A 22,186-nucleotide genomic window follows, 5' to 3' on the forward strand; every position below is an offset into this window, starting at 1 on the left:
GAGAATTATAAGACTACATTCTATCCAAGGGCAACTTCTTCCAAAATTACTTTGTTTTAGTAGGATATTTTGGTCTATAACGGGTGTCTCTCTCCTTTTGACACCAGATCATCACTGGTGTCCACACTTTAATTTTTTTGCTTAAATATTCAGATGATTCAGTTACAGCCTCATTTGTATCAATTTTAAACCATTTTGAAAAATGAGACAATCATGAACTCATACAATTTGCCGTTCTTATCAAATACTTCACTACTGTACTGGTGACAATATAACTATAAGGAATGCATAATGTATACTGTATACACATGACTTTGTGAGTCACATGGTCCTTCTTTTGGTCCTGGTGTGACTTCCACATGCCATAAACCCATTAAACACACAGTATATTACTCAAGTTAAATATTTCTGTTCTACTATTATATATCAAATGTACACCAAAAAAGTAAAGCAGCTTTCATTTAATATTAACAGGGCCGTATAGTCTGTAGTAAAAGTGTGGAAGGTGTGAATCATTCTAAGTAAGAGAGCCAAGTGAACAAAAAGTCCTCTGAAAAAATTGAGATGTCAGGAAAAAAATAGGTAAAATAGATCTTGTACAGTACAACTTGACTGACATAAATTCTCTGGTAAAGTGTAGCTTTAACCTTTTTACCCAAGTTAATATAGAAACAGTTTTATAAACCTAGATGTACAGATTCATGAAAGAACAAGCAAATCACTGACTGATTTTAGTTACTGTTGGTAAATTAACACCACTTTCACCAAGGAACATGCCAAATTGTTAGAATAAAGTGCAATGAAAGCTTTTTTTTTAGCTCGTTTACATCCGAATTGGCTTAGCAACTAGGTAACAGCATTAACCTTACGCTCTAAAAGTTTCACACACAAGGATTTCATACAATCACCTTTACTTTTGATTACAGCACATGTGATTACCAGCTCATGTGTGAAAATGATTGCTCATGTTCCTATAATCACTCTTTCACAATTTGATTTCCTTTGTCATCAGGGAGGAAAACCCATAGATGTTCATTCATGTACATTCATGTTCATCAGCTGACTTCATAACATTGCTGAACCTAGACCTGACCAACTGAAGCAACCCGAAATCATACTACTGCCATTCAGAGTCAGTGGCCACTATGCATTATTGGTGCATCGCTTCATGTGCTTCCCTTCTTACCCTGACACACCCATGGCTCGGGAATAGGATCAACCTGAAATTAACATACCACAACACCCTTCTCCTTTGCTCCAAAGTCCAATATTTACAGTATGCTTCCTAGTAAATTGAAGCCTTTTTCTGATTAGTCTTACTAAGTAGTGGTTTCCTTATGACCACGTAGCTGTTTAGTCCCAGTTCCAGTAGTTTCAAATATCCTTAGTTGTTTTATTAGTGTTTATTATTATTATTATTATTATTATTATTATTATTACTAAAAGGTACCCACCGACTGCCTGTGTGCAGATCCTGACACCCACGTGCTGCCATTACCTGTAACTGGAGTGTGCAGTCACCTCATGCTGCTTAATTGTTCATTGTTCATTGTTAATTCGGTAGATATACCTTACTGTATGACATAAAAGGTAATGATGACACTATGTATTGTTAGATTCAATGACACCGCCTACTGTTACATGGTGAGGGATGCCCACTACACTGGCTACCGGCAGCAGTCCAAAATATTCAGATGGTGTATGTGTTAGGATTAAGATAAAGAGTATCTAAATTAAGTTTTAAGATTAATTAAAATAAGAATTATAGTTTGTTGTGCCCGCTGCGCAGAGAGCACATTTAAGCTTTCGGGCCAGGTGTCCTCTGTCACATACATCCTGTACATCAAAAGAACGACAGTCATTAACATGTCAGTACTAGAGAGATCCAGAGACAGACAGACGATAGGTAAGACATTTACATTTACATTACAGCATTTGGGAAACGCCCTCATCCAGAGCCACCTACATTTGCATTATTCGGTTAAACAAAAGGATTCCAGCAGACACAAGCTGTATGAATGTATATTCGTCTGGACACAGTTTCACATCAGGTTTCAAGGGAAATGAAGTGAGGAGAAAAAGCCATTGTACCAGTGTTAGAAAGAATTAGGTAGAGTAGAAGAATAACATATTTCTGTTTTGTTATTTCCCTCCTCTGGAGATTTGGAGAAGATATATTTCTATAGATGGTATTTAGATAACAAAAAGATATTGTACACTAAGAAATTCATTACATGAGGTTGAGTTTTTTTTTTCTTTCCTTTTTTTTTTACATGGTGTTTATGTCTTGTGGTGAGTTAATAATTTGTGAAATCAGTGCAGTGCAGGGTGAAACATGTGGCTATATGTTTTAGGTACCTTGCTGACGTCAGGAGGTGTGACAGTCGCACGTGAACGACGTCATAGTCTGGGTGCGCGAGCGCGGCGTCTCTATAAATAAACCTGCAGCGGGATTAAGGATTATAATCACTGAGCTTCAGGTTTAATTCCGCGCTTTAGCTTCTGTCGCAGCTTGTTTAAGGCTTTAGCTTCTGTCGCAGCTTTTGAGTTTTATTTCATTCATATACACGGGTGTTTCGTTTAATTTGGAAGTCGCAGTCATTTGAGATTTGTTAAAGAAATAAGTTTCTTTTTCTGTGACTGAGTTTTAAAGGATACAATTAATTACAGACATGTTTCCTGAGAATAATACCGGGTGAGTAGCGTGTGTACTTTTTTTCATATTATTTTATGAGTATTTACTGAATTTAGACTGTAATCGTGTCTGTGCGCTTTTATGTAGCGTGTATAAACGCTGTGTGTGTGTGCGCATGCGCGCGCTCGTGCCCGTGGGTTTGACTGTATGTCCACTTACATATAATAATATTAAGCTTTAGTGAGTTCTAAGTGAATTGTTATTATTCACTCATTTTTTAAATGCATTTTATATTGCAGTTTATTTATGTGTTAATTAATTTGTATTTGCCTTTGAGATTAAGTAAATCTATAGTATTTAAATAATAAATAAGCAGGAATACAATATAAGTAGAATATAGTTGCAAAGCAATGATGATCAGGCCCAAACACATGCGCCATCGCCTCTTTGGCACACCACACAATCTGTGTGCTTTTTGGTCATGTTACGACCTCGTGATGTCACTCAGGAAGTTATAAGCCAATTTTTCGGCATGAGTATAAGGCATCGCCACGGCTGAACTATCTGAGATAGCAAAAACCCGCAACAGTGCAATGTCCAGTGGCTGCGGTTTGGGCATTGGGTGGGTATCAATCTCGTAAGGCCTGGACATGACAGCCGAAAAACCTACCACTGAGACACTTATGCCCATATTCCGACTACGAATATAATACAATACAATAAATAACAATAGCAGCCCTGATATATAGATGATTGAGTTTAAATCATCAGTACCACTTTATCATGGTCAGTGGTATTCTGGATCCAGAGCCTATCCTGTGGGCAAGGACATGCCCTGGTTGGAACAGCAGCTCATCATAGGAATTCATGCACACACTTGTATATACGCATTAACCTTTGATTGCACTGTAACCAGTTGAGACCCTGCATCTAAACCCAACATCACACTAGTTCATATGCTATCTCCCCATATTAGCCGTTAACTTCAAAATTCAGAACACATCAAAATCCAGATGTCAGAGTCTGGCACTATACTTATATTTATGAAAGGTCACCGAAGACGACCGCATGTCTATTAAGGTCAGAGGAGAGTTATTTTAGTCGCTCAGCAAGGGGAGATCCTCAACCTAAAATAACGGAGAAAGTCTGGATCAGGTGTCTGAATGATCCTCTTATCTGTTTATGGTCTCATATTGCAGTGTTCTTTGTGTAATGAAGCAGATTTTTATTTAGGTAATAAAGTGTTTCTTGTAATTCTGTATGTGTTGCACCTAGCTTGGAGTTCCTATGTGGGAGTGTGTGTAGTGTGTCAGGTTTCTATAACGACCTTTCTGGTTTGTTCTGTACATGACTCGATTGTGGTTTGTGGAATGTGTGAGAGCCGAGCAGCACATTATGACGTGTACACACAGGCACTAGCGTGAGAAAGCCAGAGAAAGGCTTACTCTTTAAGCATGTGGGCATACTGGATGATTCTGATTACACAATAATAAGTCACATGTTAACTTTGTGTGTGTGCTTTTTGTTTCCGTTCAGGTACAGTTATGATGATTGCCAGGCTACAGCTGACTGGCTGTTGGCTCAGACTGCAGTGCGCCCGCTGGTGGGCATCGTTTGTGGCTCGGGTCTGGGCGGATTGGCAGACATGCTGAAAGATCAAGTGGCCTTTAACTACAGAGACATTCCCAACTTCCCCCAGAGTACAGGTCAGTCTGTCTACACGCTCACATGTTCTGCTGTCTGAATAAGGAGCTTTATGCATGCATAAACAGCTGTTTATATAGCTTTATGGTTTTGACCCATGGAATAGTACTAACTATCTTGCTATTTCAAGTTACACTTGAAAATCTGTGTCTTTTTTACACTTGAAAATTTGTGTTTTGCAGCATTAAACTACAGCTTTATCATGACAATCTTATTTCATTTTCTGTTTTAACCAGTGCATGGACACGCTGGACGGCTTGTGTTTGGTACTCTGAAAGGAAGACCATGTGTCTGCATGCAAGGCCGCTTCCATCTGTATGAGGGATACCCTATTCAAAAGGTACAAACATCCCATAATAGACCTTTTATTATTATTATTATTTTTTTCCATAAAAGGTCAGTCACACAGTAGATTTTAAAAAATCTTTGCAGGCAGTGTCTCTATACTGTATAAGGAATTTGGAACTTGGAAAAGATCATAGAATGCACAATTACTTTTTAAATCAAAGCTACAATAAATATGCATTATAGTCACAATAAGTTCTTGGGTGTAATTTAGTAACACTTGTCCACAGGGTATTGTTTTCTCTTAATAATGTGCTGCTGCTGTGATAATTGCTATGTTTTGCTATTTTTTGCTTTCCTAGATCACTCTGCCCATGCGGATATTTAAGCTGCTTGGCGTAGAGACTGTGATCCTGACCAACGCTGCAGGAGGCCTCAATCAGGACTTCAAGGTGGGAGACATCATGATCATTAAAGACCATCTGAACATGCCTGGATTTGCTGGCAACAATCCGCTGATAGGCCCTAATGATGAAAGGTATGTAAGCGGATGAAGCAAGGTTTCACAATTTCATTACTAGATTATTAACATGTACAATGTAAACAAATAATCATTTTTGGAGGTATTTCATAAATCGTTCATAACTAGAATGTATGTGCTCTCCAGGTTTGGCGTGCGTTTTCCCTGTATGTCTGACGCATATGACCGCGAATTGCGGCAGCTGGCTATGGACGTGGGCACTGAGTTGGGTTACGGTGATTTCCTTAGGGAGGGGGTCTATTGTGTGCTTGGTGGACCCTCATTCGAGACCATAGCTGAGTGTCGCATGCTGCACAAACTGGGTGCTGATGCAGTTGGTGAGTATCCAGCTATAACCTATAATGTGAAATTCAAAGCTCTTCCCACCTCAAGGCAGTGTTTAATCAGGAGCAAAACACAATTGAGTTGTAATCTGATAAAGACCTAATCCAGATCCAAAGCCTCGTAAGATTTATGTCGAAAAACCACAATGTTTTGACATTAAATTTGACCCTTCATATCAAGACAGGTATTAAGTTACACGGGTTGGTTTTTTGCGTTATTGCCAAAATGCTAGACAGTAGGTGAAAATATAAAAATGTTTCAAGTCATGATAAATACCTTATTTTCCTAATTCTTCAACACATTTGAGAGTCTTTTAATCCTAAACATTGTTTTAAAGCAGCTTAATGAACACTATCCAAGCTGGTTACTACAAACCTGTGCTGCTGGTAAAGTTATTTTTAGGGATAGCAGGGACATCCTGGTGTCTAAATGTAGCTGAGGGCTTCCTCTTTCTTACTAAATCATAGAGCCCTCATTTAAATATCCCCAAGCCCCTTCTCAACAAACTCGCACTGGCCATATCACAGGAAATGCACATAATACAGTAATAAACGTGGTGGCAAAAGAGAGCTTATTAAACCAGGAATTTTACAATATACATAACTCAAATCACAGAAAATGTGACTTAATACCTGATTTGATGTCACAGGTCACAGATGTGTTGCTTAAACAGATGGTTCCATTTGTCATTAGGAAAGAGCACAGGAGCGTTTTTGGGGATTTTTAAAAAAAATCCATATCTTCTGACTAGTTTAATTAGAAAGAGCTGGGTTTCCCAGGCAAACTAGTCTGGTCTGTATTTGCACATTGTGCATGTTTGGCTTCTCTGTTATGATGTAATAGCACTTAGATTTGATATTTATATTCAGTTTCATTCTTTTTTTTATATTTTATTATAGTTTTTATTTATATATATATTTTTTTTTACATAAACTGTTATAACTGGGCCTGCATTGGAAATTGTAGATGAATCTGGGACTAAGGGCATAATGTAACCACTCCATTTTTTTTCTTTCTTTCCTCTCAGGGATGAGCACGGTTCATGAAGTGATTGTGGCGCGTCACTGTGGACTGCGCATCTTTGCTCTGTCTCTGATAACCAACCAGGCTGTAATGGACTATGAAAGCAAGGAGAAAGCCAACCACGAGGAGGTTCTTGAGACGGGCAAACAGAGAGCAGAGCAGCTGGAGAGGCTGGTGTCCACCATGGTCACCCGCATTGGGCACAATAACTACTCCTAAACCAAACTTGAAAACCGCTGATCACTGAAACACAAAGCCATGTTCTTAAACACATGATCAGTGTCAGTACTGTGAAACATTCAGCTCATCCACACTGAGCCATCACACTCTTTAGTGTTCTGCTGCATGTTTGTGTTTCTTGTTTAATCTACTCAATTCTACTGAAGTGCACAAATATCATTCATGTTTATATTTGGTATTAGTGAGAATCTCTGGCGATGTACATTCCTTTAGAGAAGGAAACACAAACTTTTGTAGATGTATATAGAGAAAAGTGTTTTAAACCTTTTAATCATTATATATTTAAATTATTTAAAATCAAAGTAAGCTGTTGATCGCTTTATGAAAGCCTTTACTGTACAGTAGATGTATAGATTGTTTTTGTCTTTTTTTTTATCAGGATTAAAGTTGTATATTTATTACAATATGCTTCAGTCATGTTTGTGTTTTTCATTACACTGACTTGACTTAAGAGAATAACCTGAGTATGATGTGCATGTGATTTATGTAACTAGCCTTTAAAACTAAAAGTGGATAAGTCGCTAAAACCAATATTAAATTGGTTGCAGTAAATAGGATGAAATTCTTATAATAAAGATGCCAACTTTTACAAAATGATTTTTTCGTGTGCAAGTAACTTTTTTTGACTTTCTGCCCTGTATGATCACTCACACTTCCTTATAATGTAACATTCTGAATTAGGCTTTTTCTACAAAGGTGCAGTTTGTAAAGTCTTTCCACCTTAAAGTTGCCTTCCAACTGCCTGTAAAAATTTATTTTATCTTCTGAACAAGCAATTACATAGCTTAAGCATTTACATGATCTCGCACACAGCACAGCTTTTCCTAAATCGGACACTCCCAAATGTAAGGAGGCCATGGCACAATATGAAAAAAATTTCCTACGGCCCAGCCTAACCTTTAATCACATATATAATCAACACGCAAGACACTAAAAAATATTTATCTATAACTTTATACTTTTATTTCATAAACAGATCAATTTATGCTCAAGGGCATATGGCAATGAAGTACAAGGTAATAAACCACTCATCCACAAGTGAAGAAACAAACATAAACATGTCTGTATTCTGACTGTTTAACAGTGAACAATACAAAAAAATCCTATTGCATTTTGATGTGTCTATTAGTTTTTAAATCACTGTGTCCATCAGTTAATTAAAGTCCAAAAACATTTACAGCATTTGGCAGATGCCCTTATCCAGAGCAACTAACATTTTTACCTCATCATACATCTGAGCAGTTAAGGGTTAAGGACCTTGCTCAGGGGCCCAACAGTGGCAGCATGGAGCTGGGGTTTGTACCTCTGACCTTTTGATCCGTAGTCCAAGTGAATATCTGCTGTCTTGGGTTTTAAATTTTTATAGATTGCTTAATTAATTATAGAATGCTGAAGTCTACTACAACTAACTAAAACTGATTAAAAATCTTTGCCATAAGGTAATATTTTATGTGTAAGAGCTAGATTTGACGATAAAAATGCAGTTCCACAGTTTGTGTACTTTCAGCTTCCTGCAATTTAAGTGTTAAATATGAGTGGCTGAATTTGAAACATCCACACTGCATGATGAGCTGCAACGGCAATAAATTAATCATGGCTGATACTCCTTAAGCTGAACAAGGAAGCCAGCATTTGGCCGTATTGACGGTCGAGCTGATCTGACTCTGTTAAACGCATCCTTAAACTGTGTCTTCTCCTTCGCCATCAAATAAGCAATGGCAATAGAGGCCGAGCGGGACACACCAGCATTACAGTGGAGCAACACAACCCCGTCCTGAAACAGAAAAAACACTCAAAATCATCCTGTGCATGCACATTCATACAATACAATGCCTTTACACCATACAGAGCAATAGGAAATCTCTACAACACTCCTCTATTATTTTATTATACTACATAATAGGCAGTGCCTAAGTGTTTAGCAATTTTATATTCAATCTCAGCTAAAAATTTTGGTCATGTATCCTAATTTCTTATATTTCTGCGGCTCTTAATATTTACTTATTTATACACCTAATAAAAAATAGAAAAGACTTAAAGCTTAGTACTGTACATATTGAAGATCTTAACACGACTAATACTCACACCCAAGTGTTTACGATCTTTAACCTATAAAAGCCCAGATCCATTTTTCCTTCAAGGTATATTATATACACATAATCGACAACAGGGAACATATATTAAAATTTGCCACATGGTCTTTTCCCTGGTAATGTTAGGTTTAAAAGGGTTAAAAGCCCTGTGACAAATGTCACAGCTATTTTTTCTAAAGTTGTTTTCTCTTTAAAATGCAGTCAGAACTGGTTAATTTCACTGGAAAATTCTCAGACTAGATGTCATGCAGTTAGATCTCATAACTGCACCAGGATTTTCATTAGGTGTCACTTAGAGACTTCATGAGTTGGGGTAAGGGAAAAGCTAAATAAGGTACGTTCCAGAATGTTCCATATAAATTTTTTAGTTAATTTTTAAATCACAACAGCTTTAATACATATTTTTTATTTTGAATGTTCAGTGTTCATAGCTCTTTTATTTACTAATCCATATACAGTAGCTAAGTATTTAGCTGTTTCTAAATTTACTAATGCCCACAATATGAGTTAGAGTTAAAGATATGAGTTATTCCAGATATATTTACTTATCCCGGGTTTACTGATCAGCCCATCTACACGTAATAATCCCATTATCTAAGTATTTAGATTTTTCCATATTTACTAATCATTATACTTAAGTGTTCAGCTGCTTTATATACACTAATCACCACAGGCAAGATATGAGTTACCTCAGATATATGTACTGATCCACGCGCACTCTTCTACATGTACTTATTCCAATAGCTAAGTGTTTTAATTTTTCCATATATCCTAATCACTACACTTAGCAGTTCAGCTGTTGTCATATTTACTAATCCCCACAGCTAAAATAAGAATCACCTTAAATATATTTACTGATCCCTTGTTTGATGTTTACCTCTTCTACATTTACTTCTCCCAGTAACTAGGCTTTCGACTTTATACATTTACTTTGTACAATCCTCATATTTAAGATAAAAGTTGCGTGTAGCTGTTCTATATATTTACTAATGCCAATATATAGAATTTAGCTGTTTTTATCTACGAATCCCTAAAGGTACGACAAGCGTTGTCCGGATTATATGTACTAATGCTAATCCTCATATCTTAGTGTTGAGCTGTTTTATATTTACAAATTATTCAAACTGGAAATTAAATAAAATAAGGTGAACTTTAATTCAACCACAAACCTTTTTTCTGGCCTCCTCAATGAACTCAAAGCACTGTGGAAGGTAAGTGGAGAGCTGTGTCTCTGGCAGATCCATCATGGAAACAGTTTTATAGATGAAGTGCTCAGGGAAGGCGTTCTCCACTCCACAGGCAACGTTCAACACATGAGTGACCTGTAAGAACAAGTGAAACAGTTAAATAAGGATCATCCATTGCTGGACATGCACAATATATAATTTATCATTTTTCAGTTTCATGTCATTTTTTTTTTTCCCCAAAAAAGCAACACATTTGGGGGACACTTTTGTCTACTATCTCACCCACTCGCCACTCCGTCCTGTATTCAGGGTCATGGTGGGCCTGGAGCCAATCCCAGGAGACTTAGGGCACGAAGCAGGGTACACCCTGGACAGGGTGCCAATCCATTACACACATGCTCATTTACACACTACGGGCAATTAGTAAAATCTGCGTGTTTTTGGATTGTGGGAGGAAACCCCAAAGAAAACCCACGGGGAGGACGAGTAGAGCATGCAAACTCAAATCAAAGCCTCGACCCTGGAGATGTAAGGGCACAGTGATGATCACTAATCCATCGTGCCACCTGCTTTTAACTAAAGTGTGACTAATTCCCACATTCACTATGTGTACAGGTAGAGACTAAAATTTACAGCAATTATAGAAGAAAAAGAAAAGGAAAATGTATTTTTCACCTTGAACTTTCTCAAAGTTTCCATGTCACTGGCAGCATCTTGTGAGCCTCGGGGGGGAAAACATCAGGAACCCAATTTAGCATACTTTTACTACACAATAAAACCATTTACTTTAATTCGGGTTATGGCCTTTAATAATTATTCTAGCATATTAAATACCAGTGTCTTTTTTTTGCATTTTCATAAAAGGTGCCAGAATTTTTTATATTTATATTAAACATCAAACATTTGTTTTGGAATAAAACTGTTAAAATCACCAAGGTCATCCAGTATTTAATGTATCTTACAGAGTAGAAGAAAAGGTGTGATGACTCCCACTTGAAGGTCCAGGCTCAGATCTTGGACGAACCCGCAGGTGGCGCTCTCCTCTGAAGCTTCCGTTATAAAGCCGTCATCGCCTCTTCGCGTTTCCACGAGGACCTTTCCGGTTGCCGTAGTAATGCGCGTGCTCTGTTTCTTGAGGCGCGCTCTCGAGAAATTCTGCAGCTCGTCAGAGAGGGACTGCATGCTGTTATAAATATTATTCACTACTAAAAGCGGGCTTCTAATATAATAATAAACGAGATTGTCGCGTGCTCAGTTCTACCATAACACAGCTTCCCGGATGTGTACACGAGTTAGTGCGCGTCTCACGGCAGTGCTTCCTCTGTCACGAGTTATATTATCATTATTTGTATTAGGTTTTGGAGCTCCACTAGTCTCAGCACGCCGTTATTACACACTGCGTGACATTAGCCTGGTTTAGACGCCATTAAAGTGCTGCTGAATTTATGAGAGAAGGAGCGCGAGAAACTGTTGCGTTACATTTCAAAATAAAAGTCATGCAATTAAAACGCCTCAGCATCTGTATACACAGGGTTAAAGCTACAGTATTTTATATATATATATATATATATATATATATATATATGTGTGTGTGTGTGTATGTATAATACATCTGAAGTTACCTTTTTATCTGTATGTATATATTACCTTTTTATATGTGTGCCTGTATATATACAGATAAAAAAAGCAACTATATATATATATATATATATATATATATATATTAGGAACACCTGTTCAATTTCTCATTAATGCAATTATCTAATTGCAATTGGCAGTTGCTTCAATGCATTTAGGGGTGTGGTCCTGATCAAGACAATCTCCTGAACTCCAAACTGAATGTCAGAATGGGAAAGAAAGGTGATTTAAGCAATTTTGAGCGTGGCATGGTTGTTGGTGCCAGACGGGCCGGTCTGAGTATTTCACAATCTGCTCAGTTACTGGGATTTTAACATTAATTATTTTGGCCAAATTCCTTTGTTTATATACACACACACACACATGTGCATCTCAGTTAAGTAGAATATCATTGAAAAGTTGATTTATATCAAGTGTTTATTTCTTTTCATTTTGGCTTAGAGCTAACGAAAACACAAAATTCTGTTTCTCTGAAAATTAGGATATTACCAATGAAAAAAAGATTTTCAGCACATATATATATATCATAGACATGGTGGTGTAGTGGTTAGCACTGTCGCCTTGCACCTCCTGAGTCCGGGTTCCATTCCAGGCCAGACTCGATTCCCGCCTCTGCATGGAATTTGCATGTTCTTCCTGTGTTTGGTGGTTTCCTCCGGGTACTCAGGGTTTCTCCCACAGTCCAAATACATGCAAATTCCATTACCAAATTGCCCATAGTGTGTGTATGCGCCCTGCGATGGATTGGTACCCTGTCCAGGGTGTACCATGCCTTGTGCCCTAAGTCTCCTGGGATTAGTTCCAGGCCCCCCGCAACCCCGAATACAGGATAAAGCAGTATAGACGATAAGTGAGTGAGTAAGTGATATAAAATCCATAGTATATACACACAGTGTGTAGTAATAATTTTTTTTTTTTTTTTGTGGTCAGAGGGTGTACAAAACAACTAGGGGAAGAGCATAAACAGAAGCGTTTTGATAGAAAACTAAATTTTGGATGGTGACCGTTTCTTAAAGAGAATCATTATGAGACATGGATTCATCACAATAAACCTGAGAGTAAACAGCAGAGTATAGAATGGAAACATCCGCATTACCCAACCATCAGCTGCAAAATTGATGCTTCCAAATTTTCTCAAGGGCCAGTATTGGAACATTTTCAGGAAAAAGGTTTAACAATCAACAGTGTTTGTTACAGTGACATGCTTATTGAGGAACTGAAGCTCAGTATAAACTTTGGATTAAATGCAAAGAACTGCTATCCAAGGGCATTGTCATCTCACATGACATGCACGTCCGACATCTTGAGTCTGGTTCCGGCCAACGGTTTTTGCTTGTGTCATCTTATCTTATTGAGGTCTTCCTTTTCCTTTGTCTCACTTATACATGATCACATTTATTATTTGTCAAAATAGAAGTTTTCACTTTAGTCTACCTAGTGCAGACATTCCCAAATCTTATAAGGCCATGGCCCAATTTGAAATGTGAAAACATGCAGCCCACACAAAACATTTAATCACATACCTGATTAACATGCAAAACCATCAAAAAGTATTTCTCTCTCTCTCTCTCACACACACACACACACACACACACACACACACACACACACACACACACACACAGGCAATTTTAGAAAAGCCAGTTAGCCTAAACTGCATATCTTTGGACTGTGGAAGGAAACCAGAGTACCCGGAGAAAACCCGCCAAGCATGGGGAGAACATGCAAACTCCATGCACACAGAGGTGGGAATCACCCCACACCCTGGAGGTGAAAGGTGACTGTGCTAACCAAAGTGCCTCCATTTTATTATTATAAAGATTTAATTACAAACATTTAATAGTAATTTCGAGCTTAATTGCCCAAAAAAAAACAAAAAAAAACAAAAATGGTGCTGGATAGAAAAAGGGTGTCTAAAATATATTTACTCTTGTTATTTCTATAAATGTTTCCATTAACCTGAATCCACTGACAATTAACCTGACACGTGAATTGTGTTTTAAATGTATTTATTGAAAACAAACATATCTGAATATAGAAAACAGGATGTGCCTTTTGACCAGAGCAAAAAGACCACAATACAGGCACCAGCATTAAGAGAAGAGAATTAACGGCATATCTGCATAGCTTTCATAACATCATGCATTTGGCAACAAAACTTATTTCCTCATATTCATCTCTGCATTCTAAATATGCAGTCATTTCACTTTTGTTGTGTTTTGCATGTACATTCAATCAGACCGACAGGTGACACGGTCTGTAGTAACTGCCTCCCTTATCAAAAGTAGATTGATTGTTGTTCCCTGCAGAAATCACACCAAACCATCTATAGGAACAGGCATCTTTAACTTACTGCTGTGTATTTGCTTCTTAAATAAGTGCATTTTTGTTCAGGAGTATTCAGGTATGGGATTGATTTTTGGTGTGTTATTACATTATTATATGTAATGGCACCCATATTTCCAGATAGCCCAGTACCCAAGAAACATAGTTCATGCAGGTGTTTGCTCCATGACCTAAAACTACACAAACCTAAAAACAACTAATAAAAACAACTTTTTATTTTATTTTGTTTTTAAATACAAATCAATAGTAATAATGCCGACTTAACAGCCTGCACACGTGCATCCAAAATAAAAAAAAAACTGAAAACTCTCAATCACTTTATATTAATGCTCCCTTAAGTCTCTTTCTTTACTGCATTAGTTAACATGAACCAACCATAAATATCAGTAATAATAAACCATGAGTAATTTCTTCAAAGTAAATAAATACACTATATATTCTGTATATGAATGTTTGTTTAAATAGTTGATGTGGATTTTTAGCTGTAAATTGTGAAAACATTTCAGTGTGGACTTAATTTTACTCAGCGATGGTCTGAATTTTGGTTAATGAAAGTGTTGGTTATATGGCTTATTTGATTTATCATTAAAAAGAAACTTGATGAGCTTGATGTTAAAAATTTACCTGGTTGAGATGATTTTTGTTGTTTTAATGCTGACATTCAGTTTGTTCATGTTAAATAATGACAGTTACTGTCATTACCTTAGGTTATGTCATATACACTGTGGAACAGTCTCAGCTGGAATTGATTGACACATGATTGAGAAGGAGAGCTCCATTTGGCGCAGGAAGTGAAAACATACGTATCTGGCAACAAGGTAAACTTAGGAGTCCTACAAGTGGCCTGGAAAAGTGAGATTGCTGGCATAAACCTGGTCAGAGAGGCTGTAAACACTACACTGTCTGGCACTTCTTACGGTTGAGATTGTTGACTTTATGTATATTGTATTCATATAAGACAGTGGCTTGCTGTTTTGGTTTATGCACAAATGACACATAGGACAGAGTGTGGCTTCTTGTATACATGACTCTAAACATAATAAAACATTTGACCAGTTGTGAAACCAGTACACCTTTAAAAATAGCAATGGGACTAAAACACTGATTGAATACCATCACCTTGAGCAATACTAATGACAATATGAATAAGGCACTTCTGGACCAGACGCAGGAAGATGTGGGTCTCAGTGCAAGCAGACTGGCATCCAGATGTCTGTCTGTTTATGCAAACATGGTCAAAGATAGCCACTGAAAAAAATAAAAAGGAAGATGATTATAGATATTAACACAGGAGTTATACCACATACAGGATTATACAGTAGTATTATTAATTATACCACAGCACTGCTAAATTCTGATAGTATTATCTTCTAATTTCAATGTACTAAATAGGTTTAGCAAGTCATGATTTTAACCACATAACTATTTTTCACTTAGTTTGTACAGTCTAAGTATAGTAATTTAGTTTAACTTAATATCTTATGTTCATTTGTTCATATCATTATTCACTAAGCTGCATTAGCAGCTATTATGTAAGCAATAACAATAACAAAACTTAAGAAAAATTCAAATGATTACATTTTTTTTTATAAAAAAAAAAAAAAAAAAAGAAAAATAGAAAACTTCAAAATGAGAAGCCCATAATACACTACAGATAGATATCCGATTAGGAAAAAGCTGAGGATCAGACCTGTTGGAAGTTTAGAGAGATGAATCCATCTTTGTCAGTGTCTAAGCTATAAAATGTCTCTGCAGAAAAACAACAACAGAATAAGAAAGTTAACAAGATGTTAGGTTTTGCCATGTCTACTGATACTAAATGCAGAACTTTAACTTTTAAATCTAGTGTCGTTTAAGAGTGTGCGCTGGTCACTCACTGAACATGGTCTCCAGACGCACTAGACAAGTGACAAAATTGTCAAAGTCGACATTCAAGTCCTGCTCCGTGTAGCGCAGAATAATCAGCTGGAATATACGATTGTCCAGCTTGAAGCCTAGGAGGGAAAAAGGAAACAGAGTGGTGTAGAAAGACATTATATGTTACATGATTTAAGGTCCTGAAACATGTGTTTCCCGAGAGAACCACAATTCCTAGCTTCAGTCCCTGATGGACAGCAGAACAGGCAGATATTAAATAGATAAAACAGACTCACCTGCTGATTCAAGGGCCATACGCATCTCATAGGAGCTCATTGCCCCAGATTTGTCTATATCAAACTTCCTAAACACTTCCTGGGCAAAGAGAGAAAAAAAGTTTGAATAATTATTTACCTCTGGTGTAAAATGCTTGTCATTTAGTCCTGGTATCGTTTTTGAATAAGCAAGCTAACATCATGTGCGTTACATGCAATTTATATTTATACATAAGAAAAAACTAATACGAGATACAAGAAATAGGTCATGATTTCAACTAAACTTGCCAGATAGTTTCTGATTTTCTCCCACAGTACATGGAACTCTGTGAGACCCAGTTTACCGCTGCCATCTGTCTGGATATATCTGTCATAGAGAATAACATGTGGAGGAGCAAACATGGACATGGCATGCAGATAGACAGTGAATAAAAAAAAGAAAAAAAAAGAAAGAAAAAGCCCCACACAGACTTAGATGTTCTACAGGAAAAAAAAAAGACTACTGCAACTACAACTAGCATTACTACAACCATTACAACAATAATAATAATAATAAAAAATACATCAACTACTTTTCCTATATAGATATATAGATAACATGTCTCCAACTTGCAGAAGAGATGTATCTGTCCATGGGAACTGCACGCACAATCATTCACAGCACCACTTGCACATTACAGGAACTCAGCTGAGAGTTATTGCCACATCCCCAAAGCATTCCTGACCTCCCTCTAAGCCATTTTCACATGTTTTTAAAAAGAGTTCCTGGGAGGCCAGCAGTTCATACGTGAAGGTGGTCATGGTTCCAATACTAAGAAAACTCTCTACCTTAATGGCATCCAAGCACTACTGAAATACTGGGATAAGTGCATTTGTATGTATACAAAAAAGTAAGGAAGAGAAAGAATAGGAAGGAAGGTTATGAAAAAAGGAAGGAAGGAAGGGTAAGAAAAGAAAGAAGAATAAAAAAGAATGGATAAAAAAAAGATAAAGGAAAGAGGTAAGAAGGACGGAAGAAAGGGTGTGAGAAAAGAAAAGAAGGAAGGAAGAAATGGCCCAGTGTAAAAAGCTTGAGTAAGGATACGTCCATGAGGTTGATCATACTGCGACATGCCTCCAAAGTAAAGCCGTCTGTCTTCAGATCCTTGTCTGGAGATTACATTTAGACAAAACACACATTTACTTTATATTGGTATCAGATATCTAGTTTCTTAATGTGGTGTTGCCTAAATGCTCTACAATGCATTCTGTAGCAGCTGAAATCTATTTAATCCTGGGTAAAATAAAAATTGGGTAATAATATTTCAAGACTCACGCTTCTTGACGATTCTGTTCAGAATGGTCTGGAGCTCTGTAACACTGATCTCCATGTCCTACAGAAAACACATACACAAAATATACATACGTATACATACGTATATGTGCACTTTGCCACAGATATTCGTGCTACAGCTTCTGTGCAAACTTGACCTAATTTAAAAAAGCATGTTGAGGTAAGTTGTGCTAATTTTTACCTCTATGTTTCTTCACTAATGCCAGGTTGGACGAGCTAGCCAATTCCATCGGTTAATATAATTGGCCAGACTAAAGCTAGCTAAATTTAAATTATGAATGTCATTTCTGTATGGCTGAATCTACTTTATCACCCATCCTGGTAGTTCTTACCGCTCCTGCCAGCTGTCTGAACAGACTCTTGAATCCGGCATCAATTTGACTCTCATCCAAAACATCCTAACAGAAAAAGGAAACATAGAAAATAGAAAGAGAAACGGTGCTGTTGATAAACGTTTTAAGTCTACTGAGGCACAAGTGTACAGATTATGTAGTATTCAGTAGGTAATTTAGAGAGAAACAGAAATTAGATGTTTCTACATTGTAATTTATATCTGTTTGACATGTGCTCATCTGCATATTTTCCAACTCACCACTTTGGGAAGATCAGCTTTGATTTCATCATCCATCTCCCTAACGCGAGAGGGAAAAGGTTTCGGTCAGACAATTTACACATACTGTATGTACGGAACAAAAGCTGCAGTGATTGACTTAAATTAATTTACTGTTTATGGTCAACAAAAGCCGTCTCTGTGAATCAGAGCCAGATTTATTTTGGTGGAATGTTTTATTACATGATTAGGGTGATTCACTAGATAGGTCCTGTTTTCTAACATTATCTCACTGGATCTCCCACATGAACAAACTAGGAGCTTAAAGATGGGGTGAAGGTTTGGTTTAATTTACACACATTAAAGCAATAAGTACTAACTTTAAGTACTTTGTAGTACAATACCTGAGCTGTGCATCATGGATCTAATTTTGTTTCAATACGATTCGATAAAGTTTAATATTTGATTTATGTAAAGAAGCGACATGGTTTACAGGTTTTAAAGTAGTTAATACTACCAAAGGTATTTGGTAAACATTAAAATGCTGTGTGACATACAGTACCTGTCAAAAGTTTGGACACACTTTCTAATTCCAGGGTCTTCTCTGATTTTTATTTCTTTCTACACTTAAAAAAAAAAAAAACGCTGAAGGCATCCAAAATGTGTAATAATCTCCTTTGAACAGTTGATATTGAGATGTATCCAGTACTTATGCTCTGTAAAGCTTCATAATCTGAGGTGCTGGTTGTTAACTGGTGATTTCTGAGGCTGGTGACTCTAAATGAACGTCTCCTCTGCAGCAGAGCTAAGCTTTTATCTTACTTTCCTGGGCTGGTTTTCATGAGAGCCAGTTTCATTATGGTGCTTGATGGGTTTTGCAAACACACTTGACTAAACTGTTCTTATAAGAAATGATCCAGAACAGCTGAGCTTTGTGTCTTAATATTACACCTGACTGTTGTTGATATTGTTACTTAATTCCCTCATGCCTCATGCGTTATTTTCTAGTTTTGTTCTAGAATGAAAAAATATATATATTAATCCAAACTTGTGTCCAATCTTTTGACTGGTGATATATGATGTTGTTTGTTTAAATGTCATGTACAAAGTGATAACACTTTTTTCCTGCCAATCTTCTGCTCCACTCTCCAATCCAGTAGGTGGTGGCATTGCACCGACCACTTAAACTCAAAAGAAGAAGTGGTTCTCTTGCAAAAATGTGAGTATTTGTGGTAGATGCAAGCAGTTTCTATTTTCGGCAAATACTGTGCTATACTTTTTTCAAGAATTTGTCCATTCTATATCATGTGTTCATGTTCAACGAATCAAAAAAATAATTAACAAAATAAATTAATTGAATCAACAAAGATTAAATTCCACTGCTCTATACAATACAATAAATTTGTCCGCAAACTGTCAAGTGTTGTATAATTCCTCCTCTCCTCCCCATAACTCACTCCGAGTCGGCAGGTTTTTCAGAGAAGACACGCAGCACGAAGTCGCCCTCCTTCTGCGGCTCGAACGTGGACGGCACGATGATGTATTCTCCAGGAGGAAGGCGGAAGCGTGAGCTGACCTCACGCAGGTTAATGAAGAGCTCAGAACGAGCTGTGGAGCCGTGTGTCATGAAGAAGCTCTGCTTCAAGTGAACTCCTGACTGACCTGCAAACTGCCAGAGACAGGGGACAGGGGACAGGGTCCATGAGGTTATAGTTACTCACCATTTTTTTGGCAACCATAAATACACACCTAATGTTCACACATTAACCTATGCACATTTCTATGTGAAGATATTTACAAATATATATACATAAAGGATAGCTTGAACTTTTCATATGGATGCCAAGACTCATACTAAAACTTCAGCGGCCAGCATCATACCTCTCTGGGAACCTGGAAGAGCAGGACATGAGATAGTAAGTGATTATAAACAATACTGATATGAAACATTTGATTTAGCGATGTTTAAAAGGTGCGCACCTCGTATATCGCAAAGCCGATGGTCTCCATGTCTTTTCCCTCTTTGCGCTGTTTCCTGCGGTCTTTCTGCATCAGAGCCACCAGGAAGGTGCAATCGTTGTGTCCTGCAACATCCGGGTTCTTCAGGGTGATCTTGAATTGAGGGTTAATCCAAAATGTAGCTGAGGATTGTGTAAATTAAAGGATAATGGTTAAAACAAGAAACTCAACAGTGTTGACGTTCTCGTACTGTGCAGCTTACACACATACACACACACACACACACACACACACACACACACCTGGGAAGTTCCTGCAACCACCAGCTGTGCTGCCTCTCCTCCACTCGCCCTGGTAGAGAGACGTGCTCCACTTCTTCACCTGACTGGCTTCCAGAGCGTCCGCTGTCAGGTTACAGATCTCCAACCGGCTAAACTCTCGCAGGAAGTCCTGGAACGACATCCTGCAAAAGGAAAGAAAGAGAGATGGAGAGAGGAGAAAAAGGAGAGACATTGGAAAAAGAAGTACAGGGTTAAAGGATAAAAGGAAGTAGAAGGAGGAGAAAGTGGGGTTGGACAAAAGAGACAGAGAAGGAAGGAAGATAGATAGACAGATAGACAAACGTACAATAAGAAAAAATACAGAAAGCAGGGAGAAAAAAATGGTTAACAAAAGAGAGAGAAAAAGACAAATAAAGAGAGAGGTAAGGTAAGATTAAAGAAAGAAAAGAAAAATATACAGACAAAGAGAAAAGAGATTAATAAAAATAGACAAGTTATAAAGCAAATCTTCATAAATCACACAAACACAAAAAAACTTGCCAGAACTCTCCGTCTTCGCTGCGGTTCTGCAGTCTGCTCCTGGTGGACGCGTCCACACTGTCCCACTCTCTGGCACTGAAAACAGCACAGCAGTGTGAGCAGCATCACAGCATCAGCACTCGGCTTTACCTTAAATACTTCTCCTTCTTACTTATCGCTCCAGGCTCCAGTCCACTCCACCTCTCCCCAGGGGTTTCTGATGCGCACCAGTTTGGTGGGGGTTCCTCTGTACACCACCTAACACACACACACACACACACACACACACACACACACACACACACACACAGAGACACAGAGACACATTACAGCGTGTTCAGCATTTCAGTAAAACAGACCTACAACACCACTAACATATCACACTAGTTTGTCACAGTGTTTGGGAGAATTTTGAATACAGTTAAACAAATAATATAAATAGAGCATTGTACATTTATATTAGACATTATAGACTCAGGTAAGCAGGAAAAAAAAAAAAGCTGCTGTGTCTAAAAACTAAAACTTGAGGTGGTTTTACACCACACACACACACACACCACAGAGGTTTAACACCACATTATTCTGCAATGACCGTGATGTAAAGCATTGCTCAACTCAAACAGATTCATTACCACGCTACTAAGAAATAATATTCGTATAAAAATAATCTAATATACTGTAGTCCTTAATTCCACAAGTGTCGGTGTGTATTTATAATAGATATCATAATTTTCCTCACATTAAATGTCAGGACCAGGCATCACTAACTCACCTCGTCCACTGCTGTCACGGAGTAGGCGTGGCCTTTAACCAGCTTCTTGAAGGTGACGGCCTCCATGTCCCGCGTATTAGAGATCTACAAAGAACAAGACAGAAATAAATGACAGTTTGCTACTGAAAATTGCACGTGCAGTGACGGGATACAGCAGTATTACTCGGGCCAAAGAGAAGAGCCGATATTTGGGCCCGTTTTCTTCATATTGATCCAGAGAAAAACAGCTGATGTGTAGTAATATCGGAAAAATACCATAAACATCCCTCAGTTTTACAGCCTCTTTCCAGTAATTGTTACCACGTTAACATAACTATGTTGTGATGTATTTTATTTTATAGATCAACCATTTCACATTAAGCTAATAGGTTAGCAAATGATTGTGACCCATAGGAGCTACAGTATCCCTACAACAGTAGATTCATATTTAAAAAAAAAAGAAAATAAAAAGTTTCAAAACACTGCATTGTTTATACTGCTCCTATTGTTTTGTAGTTAAAAAAAAATATAGACATGCGCAGTTATTGTGACGGTTAAAATAAATATAATTCGCTGAAAACATTCATGAAAAGATACATTTTAATGTTAAAATAATAATTTTCTAAAAAAAAAAAACCTTAAAGA

At 37.4% G+C, this 22,186-nt stretch overlaps 3 protein-coding genes across 4 annotated transcripts in view; 1 reads left to right on the plus strand and 2 right to left on the minus strand.

Annotated features, from left to right (window-relative positions):
- The first annotated feature begins 2,475 nt into the window (after nt 1–2,475).
- pnp5a (purine nucleoside phosphorylase 5a) lies at nt 2,476–7,349 on the plus strand. The gene is made up of 6 exons (XM_053503446.1): nt 2,476–2,695; nt 4,172–4,341; nt 4,576–4,679; nt 4,987–5,162; nt 5,292–5,482; nt 6,517–7,349. The coding sequence occupies exons 1-6, from the start codon at nt 2,673–2,675 to the stop codon at nt 6,729–6,731; spliced, it is 879 nt and encodes a 292-aa protein (XP_053359421.1). The 5' UTR covers nt 2,476–2,672; the 3' UTR covers nt 6,732–7,349.
- Nucleotides 7,350–7,698: 349 nt separating this feature from the next.
- Nucleotides 7,699–11,260, minus strand: dusp19b (dual specificity phosphatase 19b). Its single transcript, XM_053503510.1, is given in 4 exon segments — nt 7,699–8,526; nt 10,015–10,167; nt 10,708–10,754; nt 10,965–11,260. Coding segments are annotated over 4 exon segments (633 nt in total). The 5' UTR covers nt 11,215–11,260; the 3' UTR covers nt 7,699–8,343.
- Nucleotides 11,261–13,677: 2,417 nt separating this feature from the next.
- Nucleotides 13,678–22,186, minus strand: part of LOC128529789 (calpain-1 catalytic subunit-like) — a 314,185-nt gene continuing 305,676 nt past the window's right edge. For both annotated transcript variants that reach the window (XM_053503322.1, XM_053503314.1), the window contains exons 7-22: nt 21,563–21,646; nt 20,963–21,048; nt 20,812–20,886; nt 20,293–20,453; nt 20,012–20,172; nt 19,913–19,924; nt 19,489–19,700; nt 18,074–18,113; nt 17,814–17,879; nt 17,464–17,521; nt 17,233–17,297; nt 16,437–16,505; nt 16,170–16,248; nt 15,894–16,010; nt 15,707–15,765; nt 13,678–15,264 (exon numbers count right to left, since the gene is read on the minus strand). In XM_053503322.1, the coding sequence (XP_053359297.1) occupies nt 15,238–15,264; nt 15,707–15,765; nt 15,894–16,010; nt 16,170–16,248; nt 16,437–16,505; nt 17,233–17,297; nt 17,464–17,521; nt 17,814–17,879; nt 18,074–18,113; nt 19,489–19,700; nt 19,913–19,924; nt 20,012–20,172; nt 20,293–20,453; nt 20,812–20,886; nt 20,963–21,048; nt 21,563–21,646 (1,371 nt within the window). In that variant the 3' untranslated portion in view covers nt 13,678–15,237. The remainder of the gene's footprint in view (nt 15,265–15,706; nt 15,766–15,893; nt 16,011–16,169; nt 16,249–16,436; nt 16,506–17,232; nt 17,298–17,463; nt 17,522–17,813; nt 17,880–18,073; nt 18,114–19,488; nt 19,701–19,912; nt 19,925–20,011; nt 20,173–20,292; nt 20,454–20,811; nt 20,887–20,962; nt 21,049–21,562; nt 21,647–22,186) is intronic.

The sequence above is a fragment of the Clarias gariepinus genome, chromosome 1 (genome assembly GCF_024256425.1).
Source record: "Clarias gariepinus isolate MV-2021 ecotype Netherlands chromosome 1, CGAR_prim_01v2, whole genome shotgun sequence".
Classification (NCBI taxonomy): Eukaryota; Metazoa; Chordata; class Actinopteri; order Siluriformes; family Clariidae; genus Clarias; species Clarias gariepinus.

What these genes read in the sequence shown, in the direction of transcription:
- pnp5a (XM_053503446.1), top strand. Translation starts at nt 2,673, where the DNA reads ATGTTTCCTGAGAATAATACCGG. An exon ending in AGGGATACCCTATTCAAAAG is followed by an intron (nt 4,680 to 4,986) that starts GTACAAACATCC and finishes TTGCTTTCCTAG; the next exon opens with ATCACTCTGCCCATGCGGAT. An exon ending in ATAGGCCCTAATGATGAAAG is followed by an intron (nt 5,163 to 5,291) that starts GTATGTAAGCGG and finishes TGTGCTCTCCAG; the next exon opens with GTTTGGCGTGCGTTTTCCCT.